This window comes from Cuculus canorus, chromosome 16 (genome assembly GCF_017976375.1).
Source record: "Cuculus canorus isolate bCucCan1 chromosome 16, bCucCan1.pri, whole genome shotgun sequence".
NCBI lineage: Eukaryota > Metazoa > Chordata > Aves > Cuculiformes > Cuculidae > Cuculus > Cuculus canorus.
In genome coordinates, this window is record NC_071416.1 from 17656146 (window position 1) to 17676920 (window position 20775).

Below are 20775 nucleotides of genomic sequence, written 5' to 3' on the forward strand. Positions count from 1 at the left end.
TGAAAACACAGATTACAGCCAAAAGAGGAGAGCCCACCGAGCTCACAGGGACCTGGCGACAGGCCCTTTTGCAATCTCACTCTACACCCATTGATTAGTGGGGTTAAACGTGTCATTTTCCCTCCTCCCCAGAGCTCCTCATTGGACCTCTTTTAGGGCAGCAAGCCTGGAAATGACTGTCTTGTCTTATTTTTATTACAAATTCCATACAGACATGTCAGGCATCACCATCTGAACTCTAGTGGCATACAGTGTTCTGTCCTCTCAAAAAAACCCAACAAAAATCCAACTTTTTTTAGTCCTTCTGTTGGCATTTAAATTCAGGCTAGAGCCAGCACATCGCTTGGGCCCTGCTCCCATCCCACCGCAGGAGCCAGCTGCATTCAGCTGGACCCTGCTTCAGGGCTGCCCTAGCTCTGACCAGGTAATTCCACAACTGCCCCAGCTTCCAGCTCCTTCGTGCGCTCTGACTGGTGGGGAGATGGTGCTGAGGTGCCATTCCCAGCCACCCTTCTCCTCTTTTTGCAGGTCTTTGAGGTTGCTGCCATCTCGGACACTGGCTTGGCCACAGCAGGTCCCCTCCTGAGCACTCTTGCTCTCCAAGGGCAGCTCTGGGGACAAGATATATTTATATAGTTATATATAGCTATTTACATGTATTAAAAAAAAACTCTATAATATATATAACTCCTCCCTATATATACACACTATATTTTTATATATATACACATATATAGCTGTATATGTATTTATCTACGTGTATCATAGAATCATAGAAGGGTTTGAGTTGGAAGGGACCTTAAAGATCATCTAATTCCAGACCCGAGCACTGGGCAGGGAAACCTCTCACCAGATGAGGCAGCTCAACTCCTCCCTATACATATAATATATAGGGAGCAGTTATATATGGCTATATATATATATTTATCTACATATATACATTTACATAGAGGTCCTTTTCACTATATAAATATAGATATCATCTACATATATAATATCTATATAAATATGGGTATTTTATATATAACCCCACACATTCCCCATAGCCCCTCAGCTCCAGAATTAACCTTTGCGCCCCAAAACCCTCAGCATATAATAAATGCGGATCAAGGGATGCATTTGCCAAAAAGGTAAACGCAAACTGGGCTGTCTGTGCTCCGCCGGGAGCGTTTCTCAGGAGAGGGCGTAACCTGACCCTTCGCGAGCATCCTGCCTGGCTGGGGTGTGTCTGGCCTGGAGTCCGCCAGGACACGGGAAATAAACGCTAAGGCAAATAAATAAACGTTAAGGTATTTTGTAAGGAAGCTGCGTAGCCCTCTATTTTAATTATCTACTACAGGAGGAGTCACGTACGTACAACACCCGCCCCTCCACCCCTCCCTCGCTGCGGGGGGGCGGAGCGCGGGCCGGGCCGAGCCGGGCCGGGGGGTGGAGCCGCCGCCACCGCGCGTGCGGCCGCTGCGTCACCGCCGGGGGAGCGGTACGGGCGTGGGTCGGGCTGGGGGGCAGCGGTTAATGGGGCGGGGGGCCGTGCTGGAGCTGAGGAGAGCAGGGGTTAATGCTCCAGCTGGGGGGGCGGGGTCAGTGCCGGAGCTAAAGGAAGCAGGGGTCCAGGGGTCAGCGCTGGAGCGGAGGGGCTGTGGGGGCCCTCTTCCCCCCGTGCCCTCTCCGTGCAGGGATCTCGGCAGGGTGCGTGGGCTCGTGCCCTGGGACACAGGCCTGGAGGCCCCGGCCCTGGGAGAGGCCGGGAGGCAGCGCCGTTCCCTGGTGCGAGCTCCTCTGCCGGAGCCTCCGCCTGCGTGTCCTGCACAGCCCAGGCGGCAGAGGTGAAGCCCGTCCCTGTGGGTGATCTTGGGACCTTCCCTGAGGGGCTGGGGAAGGTCTGGTGGATGTGGGACAGGTGTTATTGTGAGAGGCGATTTACGGGACACCCGAGAGTGGCAGTGTGTTGTAAGGAACTAATGGGAGTAGCTCAGGTAAAATGGCATATTTTTCCCTTCTAGTCCCAGGCCAAGCTACAGGAAGTATGCTAGGCTTCTGGTTTTATTGTTTTTCACTCCTCGTTATCCACTTTCTACTGCATTGGGAAATTCAGCTCCCTGAGCAGAAATACTGGCAGCACACTGAAAACTGCATTGAGCCAACCTTAATACCCAAGCGTTGCTCACCTGCTCGTCCAGTCTGTGAGCTGCAGCCAGTTCTTATATTCTTTAATGTGGCTTCTCCTGACTTGCTCAAAACATTCATGTGGGCAGACACACGGATCAAGGCACATATTTGCCAGAAAAGTTAATGAAACCTCTCAGCTGTTTTGGCTCTGCTGGGAGTGTTTCTCAGAAGAGGGTGTAATTTGAGTGAATGTGAGTATCCTGCCTAACTGGGATGTGTTTCCTTTAGATTCCAGCAGGACATGGGAAATAAGGCAAATTAAATTCTGTTTTGTAATGAAGCTGTGTAATTCTATATTTTAATTTTTTTTTTTTTTTTTATTACTATTAAGTTTCACCCAAGGTTGTTTCCTACCTGCTCTGCAGGATAAAGAGATTAGGGAAACCTGCACTTTCTCATCCTAGACAGATAATTAAAACACCTGAACTGTACTTCTGGCTGTAGTGCCAGTTCTTGCAAGGGCAGCCTTATTAGCAGGAAGATGAAGGGATGCAGGACATAATAAATACATAAATAATAAACATGCTTGCTACTGCATGGAATTGTTTGTCACGTGTAGTGCTTGTTTTTTGACAGACTCCTGCAACATTATGTCAGGAGACAGTGACTGCACCAGGACAAGTCCATCAGCAGGGTCTCCATCAGACAATGAGTTCTTGCCAGATCGGCCAAAGTACGTGTGCTCGCTGTCTCCTGATCTCATTACCAAAGCCCGGGAAGAGCTCCAAGAGAAACCTGAATGGAGGCTCCGCGATGTGCAGGCGCTCCGAGATATGGTGTGCAAAGACTATCCCTCCCTGGGGACCTGCCTGGACGATGCTTTTTTGCTAAGATTCCTCAGAGCTAGAAAATTCGATTACGACCGAGCGCTTCAGCTTCTGGTGAACTACCACACCTGCAGGAGGAGCTGGCCTGAGGTCTTCAATAACTTGAAGCCGTCCGCAATTAAACCTGTCCTCGAGTCAGGTTTTGTCACTGTGCTGCCTCACCTGGACCCAGAGGGGCGCCACATCGTCTGCATCCGTCCAGGTATTAAAGTGCATAAATATCTCTGTTCTGTGTCTTTGAGGTGTATCTAGGCCAAAAATCTGTTTCCTGCTCCCCTGTGAATAGTGGTTACTTACACAGAGTACCTGGGTTCTCTTTGAAATTTAGAAAGCGAACTTGCGAAGGGACACGTTTGGCATTAGTGTTACACCCTTTCCTTTTCTTGTGTCAGCAAGAACTGCAGTTATGTCAGAGCAACAATGCAGTGCGGTGGGATGATGAAATACTAGGTAATTCAGGAAAAATTAATGTGTAGTAACTCAACTGAAACAGGGCTGCTGGCCAACGGTTAGAAGCGTGTAATTTGCTTTGACATTAAGTGGGGAGAGGAGCCTATGGCTTTGACTCCTGTGTAAACGATTGGAGCTTTCTGTGTGCTTTTGGTCCTGCCAGGCTTGCTGTAAATTTGTCTTCATGCATTCTCCTCTTTTCCATTTACCTGCTTTCTTTATGAGCTGAAACTGCTTCTAATAAGTTGTGCTGGGTGGAGAATGGGGTTCTTAAAACCATGCCTTTGCTCCCTGAAGTAAATGTGAGTTGCCATTTATCTCTTGCCTAAGAAAGGCTGCTCTGAACTAGGACTGTGGCTATTAAAGACTAACTTTAAGAGTCCAGGAAAATGAAAATCAGTTTTTGGAATGTGTATCATTAGCTTATATTTACTCTCCGACTTACCATCCATGTCTTGTAACCTCAGACAGATGGACACCCAGTAATTATCCGATTACTGAGAACATTCGTGCCATATACTTAACGTTAGAAAAACTCATTCAGTCCGAAGAGACCCAGGTGAATGGAATTGTAATCCTGGCAGACTACAAAGGAGTCAGCTTATCTAAGGCGTCTCATTTTGGTCCTTTTGTAGCCAAAAAAGTGATTGGAATTCTTCAGGTAAGACCTGAACTGGTGGGAAAATAAGCTTGTGCATTGTAAGTGACTGCTTCTGTGTCTAGAGTTCTTGAGTATGTCACCAGAAACTTGAGCATCTTGGCTCTTACTGGCAGAGTTAAAACATGTCTCTACCCAAGCTGTTTCTCAGACCCTTGCTAACTTACCTCGTTTTGACTTTTGCGTCCCTAAAACTAAGTTTGCATTAGAAATTGAAATTAGAAATGCAAACTTTGAGTTGGAACAGAAAAAAGTAGTTCTGCTTGGGAGTGGTAAGGAAGAGAGAGAGCAGTGAACTACAGCTGGAGAGAAGACACCATTTTGCCTGACTGCCTGAGGAATGGCTTATTATTTAATGGTTCATGTCAGCTGGCATGGAGCTGGCCACTGGGCAAGTGCAACTTCAAGTACTGCTGTGAAAATTTTGCAGAGGACTTTTGAATGGGCGGCATTTGAGGTGGCATTCCCACCTACTCCCTGAAGGAAGAGAGGCCTCTTCAGCACAGAGAGTTGGAAGGAAGACCGTAATCAGAAGGCTCTCCAACTAGATTTTTGGAAGGAAAATGATGGAAAGGAAGTTAGAGCCAGGGTGTTAAGCACAAGTGGGGATGAACAAAATATGAAGGTGAAAGGAGTGAGGAGTGACCTGGCTGAAGTGGTAGAAAGGTTTGGTGATTTCATTTGATGTTCTACCATATTATCTGGAGGCGTGAGATGAGGAAACTTTCTCTTGACTGGATTTGTTCCCTCATCACTTCTATCCTGGCCTGAGCTGGTTATGTTCTTTGTTGTACCTGTCAGGGGGCAAAAGGAAGACAGAGGGAAATGGGGATTTTATGGACATGGGACTAGTGAGTTTATGAATGCCTATGAACTCGCTCCTTTAAATTATTACCTAAATTTGCCCATTTAACTGTCTGAGCCCATATTTAATTTGCACAAATAAAGTGATGGGTGTCTGCTTTTATTAGCTATTCACAAAACCTGAACTTGGTGAAAGACATAAAGGTATGGGTTGGTATAGAAAGATGTTATATCAACCCTGCTGACCTGCATCTCTCATAAGGGTGAGCTAATTCACAGATCTTCACACAGAGAAAAATAATTCTGCAGTGCACATTACCTGTTTTTCACTCCAAGCATTGACTGCTTGGTTTGTGTATGTAGAGCTGTTTATAAAGGAAAGGAACTTCAAGGTAGCACAGGTGATGTTAATTGCTGATCATGAGCTTTTGCCCTGGAAATATGTTTCTGGATATAAATGTCTCCAGTAGACATCCCATACTTGTTTTAAACTGTCTCGCATAGGAGACACTGTTGGCAGCAGAGCCCATTTGTCTTTTGCAGTTAGCATGACAGTAGTTGGAATTGGCAGCAAAATAGGGAGACTAGATTTCTTCCCTATATGAAAACACATTTTAGAGTATCTTGGGCACCAAATCTTGTAGTTGCATCCACCATTAGAACCAGCCGGCTCTGGCTGTGACCTTGGTGCACTCCTCAGAAATTGAGGTCATCACTGTGTAACTGCATCCTTATCAGGGTTGGGAATACCTGAAAGACAGTGATTACCCAAGTGTTTTTGTCAGGGAAGATGAAGAACATAAGAAATGAAGATGTACTGACAGCAGCCTTCTTGATGCGAGGTTTCTTTGTCTCTTGTCCTTATTTTTATGCTCACAGATCTCATCCTAAGACTGTTCTCTATTACAAGGTGCATTTCTGTTGCAGTATTGGTTTATGTTGGTACCTCAGATGAAGGTTTGGGAGCCAGTGGGTTGTGCTGGCAGCCAGTCTTGGGAGGTTTTAAAAAGAGGAAGATGGCAAATGTTTTTTAAACTGCATTATAAAAATCTTCTTTATCCTTCAGGATGGATTCCCCATTCGAATAAAAGCTGTTAACATAATAAATGAGCCTCGTATATTCAAAGGCATTTTTGCAATCATCAAGCCTTTTCTGAAGGAAAAGATAGCAAACCGGGTAAGGATTTGTGTCATTTAACATTAATGTTTGTAAGTTCTTTGCTTGGCTACTGGAAGTAAAAAGAGAAAAAACTCACCGCTAGAGACATGTTGGTGTCATTTACTTCATCTACCTTGTCATTTCTGCTCTGTAAAAATATGCCTGTTGGGAAAATTCTTCATAAGAGGAAATGCTTGAGAAATTTAACATTGGTATAGCGTTAATATGGATCTTTAGTACATAGTCTCTGTAGTCAGGACACTAATTCCATCCTTGGGGTTGGATTATCTTTGCAAGTAACAGCTTATGAAGTGCTGTCACAGGAAATCTCTGTTGCCCCTTTCTTGCTCTCTCCCTTATGCAAGTGTTCTGCATGGCCGCAGTATTCTCATCACAGGATGAGATGTAGTTGCAAAGGATAAGCTTTTTTACAACAAGGATAAGAACTTCCAGTCCCACAAATGAAGCTGGGGAGAAGTTAAATTTGGAACCTGTGCACGGACTAACAAATGTCAAGTCTCTTGCTGGGATTTATGCTGCCCTCTGGTCAGATGGTCTCAAGGCTCCTCTCCCTAATGTGTTTGACTGCACCTGCCCAATGTTGTTTGCTGCCACTTGCCCATGAAGACATCACTTTTCAAATGTGCTCTTTATCTCAAAATAAACTTGTTAGCTGCTGTTTTAGCCATTTGCTGTAAAGTGTTGATATGCACTATTAAAGCTTATCTCTTCTTTTCTTCTTCAGTTTTTTCTTCATGGCTGTGATCTGAATTCCCTTCATCAAAACATTCCTCCAGTGATCCTCCCTGAAGAGTATGGTGGTACTTCAGGGAAGCTGGATATCTCAGCATGGAATGAGCTGCTGCTCGCCTCTGAAGAGGACTTTCTGCATGATTTCTCACAGCTGATTCTCCCATGTGATGGCTCTCCCCATGACATGCTAGTGAGTGGGGATGCCGATGAAAAGCAATGTGATGATTCCCTGCGAGGCATGAAACCTCAGCTCTATTACTGCTACTAATAAGCCAGTAAAGGGAAGTTTGCCAGCACAGTTAAGATCTGATAGGTGATGTTGTGAACTCTGCCTTACTCCTAGACCTGCAGTTCAGGAACAGACTGCTGAGGCACTTTACACTGTAGAACCAAAGGAAGCTGAAGAGGGCACAGTGGGGGCAGGGCAGAGTTCAGGGATAAAGGCAAAGAGCACAAGTTATGCAGAATACTTGAGGCTTATCAGCCTGTGTGAATGATGTGAACTGGCCTATTCTTTCTACTGATAAAGGGGGAAAAATATATTGCAAGATGGGAGGCTTGATAGTTTCTTAACCCCACCCCACCCAGGTGAAAAGTGACAACAATGATTTACTGGCTTCATGACTATCCATTCCTTTCCCCTCTGAAAACACCAGTAATCCAAGACAAGAAAATTGCTTTTGAACTCTGCAACGTGTAGTTATGTTAGTGATTGCTTAAAAACATGTAAGTCTAATTTGGCAGTTGGTTCAGGTTGTGAGTTGGCATTTCTGAGATATCTCAATGAATATTTGCCTCAAATTAATATAGAGCAAAACTTTCTTATCCATGAATACCAGTATGGAGATCATCTCTGAAGCTTCCTCACAGTAGGAAGTACTGGTGGATTAACTCTACATCATCTGTGCCAATGCTTACTATAAACAGATGCAATCTTCATTTGCAGAAAAGAGCAAGTTTTTCAGATCAAGTACTAAAGCTTTTGATTAGGCAACAGCTTCAAGTAATGAGGTTCAGTACCAAATAAGAAAAAACTATGTCAGCCACCTTCCCATATTGTCAGTTGTTCTTTTTTTCAGCTGGTTGTGATGAGGAGTTGGGTAACTCACTCATGCATAGAATTTGTAAGGAGGCTTTGTAGCAGTTGGGATATGACCTATAGAAGGCAGTGCTTGATGTTGGACTGCAAGGTGCTCCTTTAGCTTGTTACTTTGGGCAGAATTTGAGTTGAAGTGTGAAACCAAATGCAGACAGGCTATTTGAAAGCACATTCTTAATTTTCCTGCTATTGTAGAATTTTGTTGTCTGTGCTTGTCAGATCTTTTGTGAAATGTTACAATTTTGGTTTTGACTTTGTTGACCTCTTTCGCCTTTGGTTATCATGTTCCTGCATGAAGTTAGACTCAATTCATCTCTGTAATATTTAATAACTTGTATGCCTGTGCTTCTAGGTCTTTGTCTAGAGACAGAACTAAGACTCCGATGTCAAGTCAGGGTAAGATAACCTGAGTATTAATAAGCTGTTCCCACTCCCCAGGTTCAAGCTATTTTAGTGGTCTTGAATTAGAACTTAACTCTCATAAAGCTCTTTGCACATTTTTCTGTACTGTAATGCTGTAGAGATGGAAAACTTCACTAGGACCAGGAAAGCACATCCAATTATTTCAAGCTGAAAAGTTTCACTCTCTGGTGAAGAACATCCCTTCTAAATGGAGACTCATCTCTAGAGCACTGTCTCTGGGTGAAATCTTTATTTAGTGCCAAGCTACCAGTTATGCTTCTGTAAACAGAAAACTAAAGCGTCTTGACTATTTCAGACATTCAAAGTGCCAAACTGTTTTGAATGTCTGTTTTCCTCTCAGTCCCCCTGCAGCACGATTGCACTGCCAAAAGAGAGAGCACTGCACTCTTCCACTGCAGTGACTTACTGATCTGGCAGCAGACCTGTCTCTCCCTGGAGCTCAGGGGGTAGCCAGTATTGTACCTGTCAGCCAAGCACTGCAAATGGAGACTGGGTTTTGAAAAGGATAAACCATAAAGCTTTTTTCTGGGTGGCAGTTCAGACTTTGTGGGAGCAGGGAACTCATCACTTGAACTGTCTTAGATTAAAGATGGGAAGAGATTAATTTTCCTCATAGAAAGCATCTGATTTTTTCTACCATTAAGTCAGTTCTTACTTCTCTGACAGCTGTTACCTTTCGGGCAGGGGAAAAAAAAAACCCTTCAACTACCTAAGATAAGGTAAAAGAGTACTGCTACCACCACATTTCTGACCAGAATGTGCTGCGTGTTTTGCAAAGATCAATTCAGTTCTTTGTGCCACCCAGCAAGATGGTAGCACACACCACCAGGACTTAGAAAGGTCAGTGGCTGCCCACACTGTTTAACTGTGGAAATGTAACAAGTGGCATTTATGTTGTTTTAGTGCCTCTTAATTCCACCCGCAATGTACAACTGTACAAATGTACAATAACAGTAGGATGGACCATTTTTCTTAGAGGTGAAGACATGACTGATACTTGACACTCTTCCCTGCATTTTGCAGCAGCGTTTGAAGTGGTAGGATTTTGGCTTTGTATAAGAACAGCAACTTTGATCCTCTCCTGTAACTGCTAGAGAGGGAGGCTGAATATTCAAACTCCAACTTAGTGTCCTTCAAAAAAAAAAAAAAACTAGTAGTGTTCAGCAGAAGGTTGAGAAACTACTACAGAAACCAACCTCTTCAAGCTTCTAAATTCTCTTTCATGCCTTCAACAGGCAAACTAGATCCATCTCTCCCTAACCTCTTCTCTTCTGCTCACAGAGAAACTATGCGAAAAGCACATGATTTAAACATAATAGATAAGGCTACATTATCAATGCTGAAAATAGCTGGATTTATGTCTCTAAAACTTTAAAGCTGGCTGACGGACAGTTGATGTCAGAATACTTGAACCAAGCTAAGCTTACTTTTGTTAAGCATCTATTACTTCTAATTTGCTCTTTTCTGGCTTTAGAACTCAGAAAGACAGTTGCAACTTTATTGAGCTGTATCTATAACCTGGTTTAGGTTCATAACCAGTGTTTGGTGTGTCTTGTGGAAAGCACAGCTCTGTCTTCTACGTGCCTGACTATTGAGCTGAGAATGCTGTTTTAGCTTTAACACTTGGCAAAGAAATCAGTTTGTTCCCAAAATTTCTCATGTCAGCGCTTGGAAAATAAGCACTTGTTTTAAGCATAGTCTCTCTTTATCTGCAAGTTAATAGGATAGGAAAAGCTTAGAGGTTTGTTTTGTTTCACAGCACTAAAACTGATCTGTCCTTTTTCTCTACATGAAATAACCCTGTTTCCAGGGGTTATATGCCTTGCCCAGTACATAACCATCCCTGCCAAATCCAACACGTAGCGAGGAGAGATATTTGAACTGCACTGGGCAGCCAAGGCTTTTGGCATCAAGTGGGACAAAAGGTAGCTGCATATTGTACATAGTACTTGAATTTATACTTTTGCAAATGGGCATTACAAACCCTGAGGTATTTTCAGGAACTGGGTGAAGGGTTTTTTTTCTGTTAAATCTCATTTTGGCATGAGTTAATCAGTGTTATTCAAACTAATAATTTTGCCTTCTGTTGTATGTGGGTGTAGAGGTGTTGGGTGATTAAATGTACATCTTATTTTGACAAAATTTATTTTTATATTGCATTTTATAAACTGGAGTTGTCAAAATGTGTAATTTTATGATGCATGATGGAGTTATTAAACAGTGTAACAGTTGCTAATTTGACATTTTAAAAACCTTTGCCATGTGTCCTCTTGGGGTGGTTGCAATGAAGGATAATAGCTGCAGTGTTACAGGAGAAAAGGTGTTTGCTTTCTACTGCAGAATTAAGTTTTACTTGAACAACTCTATGTAAGCAACTTCAAGGAATAGGATTTGACATTCACTGAATGAGATGGAAGATGCTGTTTGTTTCAAGAGAAACAGTTTGACTTACTGTTTGTTGCAGGGAGAAAACATCCAAATGGACACTGCAGCAGCCAATTAACATTTTAATAACTGTATGTAGTATTTTGCATTGGAGAATAACTGCTGCTGCTTAACACTTCAACAGAGCTGGGACAGTTTCAGTAGTTAGTCCACTTTACTCAAACAAGTTTACAGTGCAAATGCCCTCGTGCCAATAGTAGTTTCACGTACATTACTTTTGTAAGCATATTAGACAAGTGAAATCAATTAGAAGCTCTATTTTTCCACCATAATCATAAAGTTGTTTAAACAAGTCATACACTTGCCACATATTAGCATACTGAAAAAGTTACCATAGAAGTTGCCTCTTAGAAAGAGCAAGTTTGTTCTTTAAAGGAATTAGAGTTAACCTGTTTTTCAACCTCAAAGTTCTGTTCTTTTGGTGAGGAATAAGGAGGAGTTGCCACAACATAGGAAGGTAAGTATACTTCAAATATGTGTGCAGTGGAATGTAGAAATCAAGCAGTATGGCTTACACTTCCAGGAACAGTAGTGCATTATGTAGAATATAATTGTTCTTTCAAATATTACTTCATATTTAGCTAAATGTTACTTCTGTTCAGAGGGAAGGTTGTGGCTATTGGACAGAACAGATATTTTGTGCTTGGACAGCACAGCTGTACTAAATTTAAAAAATGCAGTAATAAGATAACCATGACTGAAGGTTACAATAGAAAGATAACTGATAACCTTGAATCTGCATCAAGCATTATGCAGAACATAACTCTATCCACCTGCATATTAATAAGAAACATTAACATATGCAGTGTAACTAAAGCAATATATAAACATTTTGGCTTTGAGCAAACAGTTCCCCCACTTCTGTATACTCAGACAGGTGCAACAATTTAACTGAAGTCCCTGTTAGTAAGGACAAGAGGAGCCACAAGGGTCCAGAGATAGAGAAGCAGACAAACCCAGCTGGAGGTTATCTTCATCCACACGGCTGGCCACTTACTTGTCATCGTCTTAAAATCCGCATCAGGGCTTAAAAGTAAAAGGTCAATTAACAGATACAGAAGGCACCTTCCACTATTCTTTGCTATCTCTGATGAATCTGCAGTTAGGACAATGACTTGGGACGATGCAAGAGCCTTTGTGGGAGGAGTGTGGTGAGAGAACTAAACCAGCAATTTCTTGGTTGCATATCTTGATGTGCTACTTCTACAGGAAATGCTTCAATGAGCTGTGCACTAGATTCCTGAGGGGTGCTGCTCTTAAGCAGATGTGGTAATTTACACAATATGGCAGTACTGGGGAAAGCAGGTTATATACTGCAGCAGTGGAGGAGATGTCCAAGTGCTCCCAGGTCTAGGAAATCCCACCTGTTTAAATGGCATGTATGGCTGTCCCTGCACAGCCTGCCCGAGTTGGAGACTTGGTGACATCGGACTGGCCTCTGACAGTCAAAACTGCCCAGGAGGCCACCTCAAGCCAACTTCCTATGTTTCCTTCCCGCTGCTTCCATAGCTGAAGGATGGTACCCACACTTTCTGCCCTTGAAGCTGTGAAGTATTTCATGAGGACTACAGCTGCTGATCTTGTTTTTTTCTATAGGTGCTTTACATCTTATTCAGCAACACAAAATTGAGAAGGGACAGCACTGTAGCCAACTGGGCAGGAGTAGCCTATACGGCAGGAGTCTCCTATCCACCTAGAAACACTGGCTGGCACATACAACCCACCACTTACTGTCTTTCTCTTACCTGTACCAGTTTGTGAGCGTCATCATGATGTAAAGAGCAGCAAGGAAAAGCATGAAGTGAAAGAAGGCATAGCTGTACTGAACACCATCCTTCTCGTTATCTATGACACGGCGCACATCTTCATCTGCAGCCCCGCTGCCTGTTCCCACAGTCTCCTCCAGAATGGCACTGTCACTCCCAGACAGCGTCAGCTTGTTCACCTGGCTGTTACTTGAAGAGCGAATGCTGCAGTGCAACCCAAGGATAGACATGGTTAAAAAACTGCCTTTTCACTTAGCTATTTGTGCTAATAAAGCAAGCCAACAGCCCACAAGATGTTGTTTGCTAGTCCCAGACATTTATTAAAACCCATCTGGAAACACAAGGAAGCTCCTCAGAGAAATCTGTTTCATCTGAGCTTTTGTTAACCTAATCAAAAATGTTCCTAGTCCAGGTCGCATAACACATCATTCTGTTCTATTATCTGAACTGGGCTAATACAGCCTTTCCTAATCCACAAAAAAGAACACAGTTTTACTAGCTATATGCGTTCTTGGGACTGAGACTGCAGCTGCATATGAATAAATGCAGGTACATTTTTCACTAGACCTCGACTGAAACAAAAAAAGGTAGACAAACCCCACCTGTTTAACGTTTAATAGCAGAGCCTACCTGGAATACAAGAGGCAAAGGACAAAGATAACCAATCCAATCACACTCTGGGCATCCCACCACTGTAAGGACTTGGGTGGAGCTGGAGTAGCAGGTACAACAGTGGTATTTGCCGGAACAACAGTGGGTGCAGCTATCTGGGTAATGATGTTCAGCAAACTTGGGTTGCAGTTCCGTTCTGAAAGGGATTTCAAGGCAGATTGAAAGATTAAAGAGAGATGAGCTTTCACAGCATTCAGGTAAGAAAAGATGACAGGTAGGTTTGCAATTTTTCATTCCCATTAATTGCTGATCTCTTCAGTTCCCCGGAGGCAGCAATGGCATAGAATATTTTTCCTTTCCATGAGTTAGGCAAGGGTGTAATAAAAAAAAAAAAATCAAAGTGCCTTGACAGTTTTCTTTCCCCTCACAAATAGCCTGGTTTAGTTCTGGAAAGAAGCAAATTGATGGTTTCGGTAAAGTCAGCTTTACTGCCTCAATAGCTTTTATCTGGATAGATCAGCAGTCCCCACACAGTGAGCTGTAATAACTACAAGCCTCACCAACAGCTGCTGCTTTCATACCAAAAGATGTCACTAGAGACAGCCTGTTGCTTACCGGGCTCGTTGGACATGGCTGACCAAGTGAGATACATCGTGTAGAGTGTGATCACAGAGGACTGGAGGAGGCCAGAGCGAGGATGATGTTCCTGTTCACAGACAGAATAGCAAGACAACGTCAAGAGGGCAAATTCTACTTACAGCTGGATAGTTTTACCATACTGCCACAGAGTCAACAATTACTAGCACAAAAATCTTTAGTTTTATGAATTGCATTGGGCTTTGTTCTATGTTTAAAAGACCAGAAGAAACCCCTTCAAGTAATGCAATTTATGCAGGAAGCAACTCAAGCTTGCAAACCAAATCCAGCTTTTCTGTGCCCTAAACTCTGTTACGGGTTCTTACTGAGTTAATCCGAACTTGCTTAACAGTTTTGTAGATATTAATCTAGCATGCGATTTGAGTAGTCCCAGCTCAGAATCAAGTAACATGCAAGCTTCTTCTCTCTTAGTAAACATGCTCACCCATCTCTCAAAAGCCACGGTATTAAGCCAATAAATTCCCTGCTTATTTTGCTTTTCCCTAATGAGTTTCTCTGTTCTGACAGAATCTTAACCACTAAAACCATGCCAGCAGTTCTCCACATGAAAACAGTGTCCAAAACAATATTAGCAAAAAAAAGCCTCTCTTCAGGAAATATGTCATGACACAGAGCATTGGTTTCAGAGCAAGATGTTTTTTTTAAAGTGTTCTAGTTAGCACAGCTATGATAGCCAAAGTTCTTCTGTTTGACTGAATTGGTGCTATGTCATTCTTACTTCCCTGCTTTGTGTGTCAGAACAGAACGACAAAAATAATACCTGAACTTTTGGAAGGACGGAAACAACAGAGACAGCAACACAGAGGATCAAGTTAATGCTGATGAAGAACTTGTTCTCAGTGCAGTCATCAGGCTTCGTGTAGAAAATAGAGAAGAGCACAACAAAAACCAGCGATAAGGCATAGAACAAGCTTGTACAGAACAGCAGAGCTGGAGAGAAAAAAAACAAACTGTTGAAATACGTACATGGTTTAACAGTACATCTACAGTGATTTAACGACCATCTGCCACTGTAAAGAGATAGGCCCTCTTCTTTGCTTGGGAGTCTCGTTCAGAAGACTAGACTAGCAGAATGCATTTTTATCAGGTACGGCTAAGTTTCTGTTTCAGCTCCCTGACTACTGTAGCTCAGAGGAAAGCCAATGCTGCCATCAGGAGACAAGCCCTGCCTTTCAGCAGCAGCTTAATTGGTTTAACTCACGTCCAGCCACAGTGTCAAAATGAGAGCACTTTTTGCACACTTCTCATGGGCTATTTACAAGCCCTGAATTCCCCCTTGTATGCTAGAGGCCACCTGTTTTCATTTCCATTCTGCCATGTTCTTTATAAGAAGCCACAAAATGCTGTTGCAGCATTTGTAGTGATGAGCAAAGAACCACAATTAGCACTTTGTGATTTACTGGTCAGCTTGGGAGCACACGCCAAGGCATGCTTTGTGTTGTGCTGCAGCCACTACTCTTGACACAACCAACTTCCTGAGGACATCAGCAGGGGATGTGGCAAAATGAAGCAAAGCATTGAAGAGATCCAGACTACCAGCTCTGCTCACCCTGCAGACTAGGCCAGTGCTGTTTATTATGACTGTTGGGTCTGCTCATCACAAGCCTAAAATATTTTGTGTTTTATTAAATAAGAGGCAACATTGCAGCTATTAAATGTGCACTCAAGACTGTGGAGTGTAATTCTAGCACTGTAAGTGATATTCAGAAGAGTACTGGCCAGCAGAAACAAATACTTTACAGGTTACGATTCCTACCTGCATACCAACATTTAGTATTTCCCTCGTCCATTCTATTCACCCAGCTCTCATTCCAGGAGTGAGCAAAGTCCATCAGAAGCACCAGCTGGATAAGAATGAAGCAGGAGGCTCCAAATATACCAATAGCAAACCAAGCTAGAAAGGGGAGCAAGAAAAACAAGGTTAGCTTTATTATCTGCATGCCCCCTCAGTTAAAAATAAAGTTCCCAATTACTCTGCAGACAAATAATGAAAAAATCTGAAACTACATTTAGAAATGCAGATGCTGTGCATCACTCTGTCCTCTGTCCTGCAGAAACGTGCAAGGAGTCTCAGCTATGTCAAGGGCACAGCCTGCGCTTGTCAAGCTGACCTTGGCAATGTTCAGCCCAAGGTGTTCTCAGAATGAGCGCCGTATCTAACACAAGGGATTTTTGTAAACCTAAGTACCATCATACCACATTTCTTTGAGGATCAACAACCCTTTCAAGTTCCTGTGATGTGGCCAGACAGTAAAAGTTCATCCCACAGATTCTTCAGAGACTCTAGGGCAGTATTTAGCACTCGTCAGTGTTCTGAGCTGCCTTGAATCTAAAGAGCCCAGCAGTAATCATGCCATCGAGTACCAAATTATTAACACCCAACACCTCTGCACTTGAAAAGAGATTGCTTACGGCCATAACTTCAGCTGGTCATCAAAATACTGGGTGAACCGAGATACTCTAAAGAAGTAGGGCAGAATCTTTTTCTACACAGAAACTTTCACAACTATAGCCTGGTCAGTCTGGAAAAAGGGTTGAATTTATGAAATGGAATTTTGCAATGACGTATTAACTGTACCTCTTGTGAAAGGCCCTTCAGGAATGTAAAATGCTCCAACCATGATAGCCACAATAGCAGCTATTTTGAAGAACCAGAACCTTTAAAAGAAAGTAAAAGTTGAAAATATCGGTCTTACTCTCTGCACAACAGTTATGTTTCACATCATCTGCAAGCAGCTTGCTGTACAGGGGTGAGCGCCTAACAGAACTCCAAAGAAAAACAAAAGCTGGAAAGTGGGATTACAGGTAAAGGTGTTCACCAAATCAAGAGAGGGTGAAGCAACAGTCAAGACATTGGAAACCTGGGCTGACAGTAACCTCAAAGTTTAACAAAAGCAAACAGACTATCGCATCTGGAGCAGAAAAGCCCATGCAAGAGGACAGACCGGAGCTGACTCGCTAGAAAGCTTTGCTGAGAAAGATGTTCCTGCTGCAACAAATGAGGCACAAGTCAGCAGCTCATCCTTGGAGGGAAGAAGGCTAACTCTGCACTGTTCAGCTTGGAAAAGGGAAAAGAGAGATCCAGTTGCCATCTTCAGCTGCCAAGGAGAAAGAAAGGAAACACGCTGGAAAAGCAGCCAGCTAGCTTACACACATACCCATTGTGTATTGAGGCTCTTGGATCATTGCTCGTTTTCACTTGTATCATGAGCACTGACAGGAGGAAGAAGAACACTGCCATGGCAAAGCTGACTCGATAGACAGCTCTGTATCCAACAAACACATCACAGCTGACAAAGCCATTCAAATGTGGTATCTGAGTATGAAGACCCTCATCACAAAATCCAGGTATCTGAGTAAAGACACAATGTTGTGAATTTACCTCTGTATTTGCAGTTACATTTTTTAAGCGCTCTAACAGCTAAGGCTCTGAGTCAGCTGTCTTCTGGGAGATACATAACAAAAAGATCTTGTGCTCAGCCAGCCTGCCCACACCAAATTACTGCCTTTCCTTCCCCAGATAAGCACCAAGGGCATCCAGGAAGATTAACATACCACAGTAGGTGGCCTCTGATAATGCCTGCCCATCTCCAGGCCTGGTGGGGTTTCAGGGGCTGAGGATGTTCTTAAAAACATACATTGAGTGAATGTGCTGTTTCAGCTACAAGCTATTTCAGCACATGTAGTCCCTTCACCCAGAGGACAAAGCACATTTGGGTGTTTGTCTCTCTCGTGTAATTCATTCCAAAGAAAATCATATAATGGTTTGTGTTGAAAGTGACCTTAAAGATCATCCAGTTCCAAACCCCCTGCCATGGGCAGGGACATCCCACTGGCTCAGGCTGCCCAAAGCCCATCCAACCTGGCCTTGAACACCTCCAGGGATGGGGCAGCCACAGCTTCCCTGGGCAACCTGTGCCAGGGTCTCACCACTCTCATCGTGAAAAATTTCTTCCTAATGTCTAGTCTAAGTCTTCCCCCCTCCAATCTGAAGCCATTAAATCAACAGTCCCGGCCTTGAAATCGGTCACAAAGAGGTTCTCCCCTCCCTCCTTCTACCTTCTTCAGCTGCTCTTCCATCCCCGGCGCCAGCATAATGCAGGCGAGAGCAGTGCTGAGGAGGAGGAGGAAGGCATAAACGAGGCGCGTCACCGTCGAGTTCTTGCTGTTGGGACAGCAACGGCACAACAGGCAGGAAGCACCGCTGCACAGGCAAGGAACCTGGAGGGCAGAGAGACACACTCAGAGCCGAGCCGAGCCGAGCCGAGCCTGGCCTCCCCTCCCCTCCCCTCGGAGCTGGCGCCCCGCGCCCCCGCGGCCGCTCACCCAGCTGGCCAGCGAGCACAGGCCCAGCACAGCCCCCATGGCGCCGCCGGACCCCGCGGCCACTGGCCACTTCCTACTTCCGGCTGGCACCGCCCGGGGCCGCCGCTTCTCATTGGCTGTTCCCGGCGCGCTGGTGGGGCACCCGCCAATGGAAACGGGCGCAGGGCAGAGTGGGCGGGGCATCGAGCGTCGCTGTTTACGGCCTCTCCTTCCGCCCCCCTCGGCCCGAGAGGGACGCTGATTGGCCCAGAGCCCGAGAGCGGGCGTGTCCTCCGGCAGAGCAGCCAATGGGCGGGGACATCGAAGCCGGTTCATCACCGCCCTCTCCACGTGAGCGCGGGCGGGTGGGGGCAGCCCTGTGGCAGGGTCGTTGCCACTTGTGGCGTTTGGGGCTGGATGCGCTGCGTTTCCGTGGCCCTGAGCGCTGGCAGCCTGCAGGGGTGCCTCGCAGAGGTACGAGGAGCTGTGTGACAATCCGTAACTCATTCCTGACTTTGTCCCATCGTGATGAATTGTAGAATCATGGAGTGGGTTGGGTTGCAAGGGACCTCAAAGCCCATCCAGTTCCACCCCTTGCCATGGGCAGGGACACCTCCCACTGGATCCAGCTGCTCCAAGCCCCATCCAGCCTGGCCTGGCCATCTCCATGGATGGGGCAGCCCCAGGGCCTCAACACCCTCATTGTAGAGAATTTCTTCCTAATGCCTAGTCTAAACCTTCCCCCTTCCAATTTAAAGCCATTCCCCCTCGTGCTGTCGCTCCATGCCCTTGTAAAAGGTCCCTCCCAACTTTCTTGCAGACACAAACAGTTCTTGTATGAAGAGCAATTCTGCTGGGTCAGGGTCTGGAGCACCAGTCGTGTGAGGAGCAGGTGAGAAACGGAGGCAGAGAGGAGAGCTTATTCCTCACTAGACCTGCCCAAAAGGAGGTTATAGTGGCGTAGGCATCAGTCTTTTCTCCCAAGCTGCGAGTGATAGGACAAGAAGAAATGACTTCCAAGTTCTGTCAGGGGAGCTTTAGACTGGATATTAGGAAATGCTGCTTCATGGAAAGGGTTGTCAAGCAGTGGAACAGGCTGTCCAAGGAAGTGGCTGAGTCACCATTGCTGGAGGTGTTTGAAGGACATGTGGAGGTGTTGCTTAAGGACATGGTTTAGTGGTGGAGTTGGCAGTGCTGGGTTAACACTTGGACTTGATGATCTTAGAGATCTTTTCCAACCTAAAGAATTATGTGATTCTGTGATATATGGACACAGGTACTCGTGCTGTAGAACTCACATCATGTTGCTGCCCCTTTTTTTTCTGCATGCTTTGCTGAGTACTGAATGATGACCATGAGTTTTGGCCTGTAAAGTGTTGTGATGGGGTTCTGGGTGGATGTGGGGAGGCTCAGGAGCCTTTCTAGATGAGGTTCCTCAAGGAGACACTTCTGCAGTGTTCACACAAAGTTCAGTTCATAGGTTGAAGGTGCAGGGCTGGACAAGCTAGAGATGTACTGCTTTAAAATGGAAGAAGAGGTGGAGGAACCATGTGAAAAGAGACATTGTTCTGCTGCCTGGAGCTCAGGGGCCTCTTTGGTTTTGGATTACCAGCACGCTGTGCAACAGGCGTCAAGGAGCAACCAGAGAGAAACAGCTGAGGGCTGCACTAGTGAGCGCTGAAGTCCAGGAGCAAACAAAACAAATGAGAGGCTATAAGGATATAACAGCAGCAAGAAGGTGACAAGAATTCACACAGAAATTTAGGAAAGTGGTTTAGAGCGATTTAATTGGCATTAGTGTTGCAAAATGTCAGGGGGCAGGATCAGAACTGACCGGTTTGTGTTACAGGATATATAGCAATCCCAGCTATAGCACATCACTTCCCACTGTGTCAGGCCCTTCCTTCATTTGCACAATCCATTTCTGAAAAACCTGCTTCTGTCACAGAGAGGGACAAATACTCAGAATGAAAGCTTTATTGTCATATAAAATTGCTAAGAGATGACAAAAACCTACCAGAAAACCAGCCACTTATTTTCCACAGCAGCTTTAACACACAGAGTCTATGAACATTATGTTAACAGTATCAGAGTATCATCCCTCTTGTAGTCAGCGTCATTCATGAAGACATAAGCTTCTTTTAGAAAGCGATCACACCGCCTTTGAAACTACGCTTCCTTCAGATAATGAGCCTTTACCATGAACATATTTTTATTACCCTTCTGGGTGCAGCAGCTGGATCTGTAAGAAGGCATTTGCCACATTCCTGCTACTCCCCTCTCCGCTCACATGAATGTATGCAGGATAAAGTCAGAATCCAAAATTCTGTATTCCCTTCCCAGTTATCCAGGGTGAATAATTTCCTAGGTATATTACTGATACAGTGATGAAACTCAGCTAAATCTCGAGTCAGAGATGTTTTATTCACAGGGAATTTGTAAGACTAATAGTTTTGCTAAGTACTGTGGGCTCATCTGGATTATGCTAGGGAAAGACAAAGGATACAGATAAAAAGCTTTTTCCTTCCACTGTCCACGTAATAAGAGATTTCTAAGTGCTCATTTTACTTCCCACCATGAACCCCCTGATTCTGCATAACATCACCTCAAGCCACACGTGTTTAACAGGAGATAAGGATGAAGTAAGC

At 44.4% G+C, this 20775-nt stretch overlaps 2 protein-coding genes across 3 annotated transcripts; one reads left to right on the forward strand and one right to left on the reverse strand.

Annotated features, from left to right (window-relative positions):
- Positions 1-1399: 1399 nt before the first annotated feature.
- TTPAL (alpha tocopherol transfer protein like) lies at positions 1400-11403 on the forward strand. Of its 2 annotated transcripts, none has more exons than XM_054081972.1 (5): positions 1400-1480; positions 2746-3198; positions 3914-4107; positions 5975-6085; positions 6813-11403. In XM_054081972.1, exons 2-5 carry the CDS (start codon positions 2760-2762, stop codon positions 7086-7088), a joined length of 1020 nt encoding a protein of 339 aa, XP_053937947.1. In that variant the 5' UTR covers positions 1400-1480; positions 2746-2759; the 3' UTR covers positions 7089-11403. The 2 variants fall into 2 exon arrangements, with proteins under 2 accessions (XP_053937947.1, XP_053937946.1); XM_054081971.1 differs by lacking the exon at positions 1400-1480 and adding an exon at positions 1602-1826.
- Positions 10837-18304, reverse strand: SERINC3 (serine incorporator 3). Its single transcript, XM_054081965.1, has 10 exons — positions 18149-18304; positions 17882-18043; positions 16981-17174; positions 16401-16480; positions 15579-15716; positions 14583-14752; positions 13781-13871; positions 13184-13361; positions 12533-12757; positions 10837-11813 (listed from the first exon to the last, which is right to left on the reverse strand). Exons 1-10 carry the CDS (start codon positions 18185-18187, stop codon positions 11675-11677), a joined length of 1416 nt encoding a protein of 471 aa, XP_053937940.1. The 5' UTR covers positions 18188-18304; the 3' UTR covers positions 10837-11674.
- Between the last annotated feature and the right edge of the window lie 2471 nt (positions 18305-20775).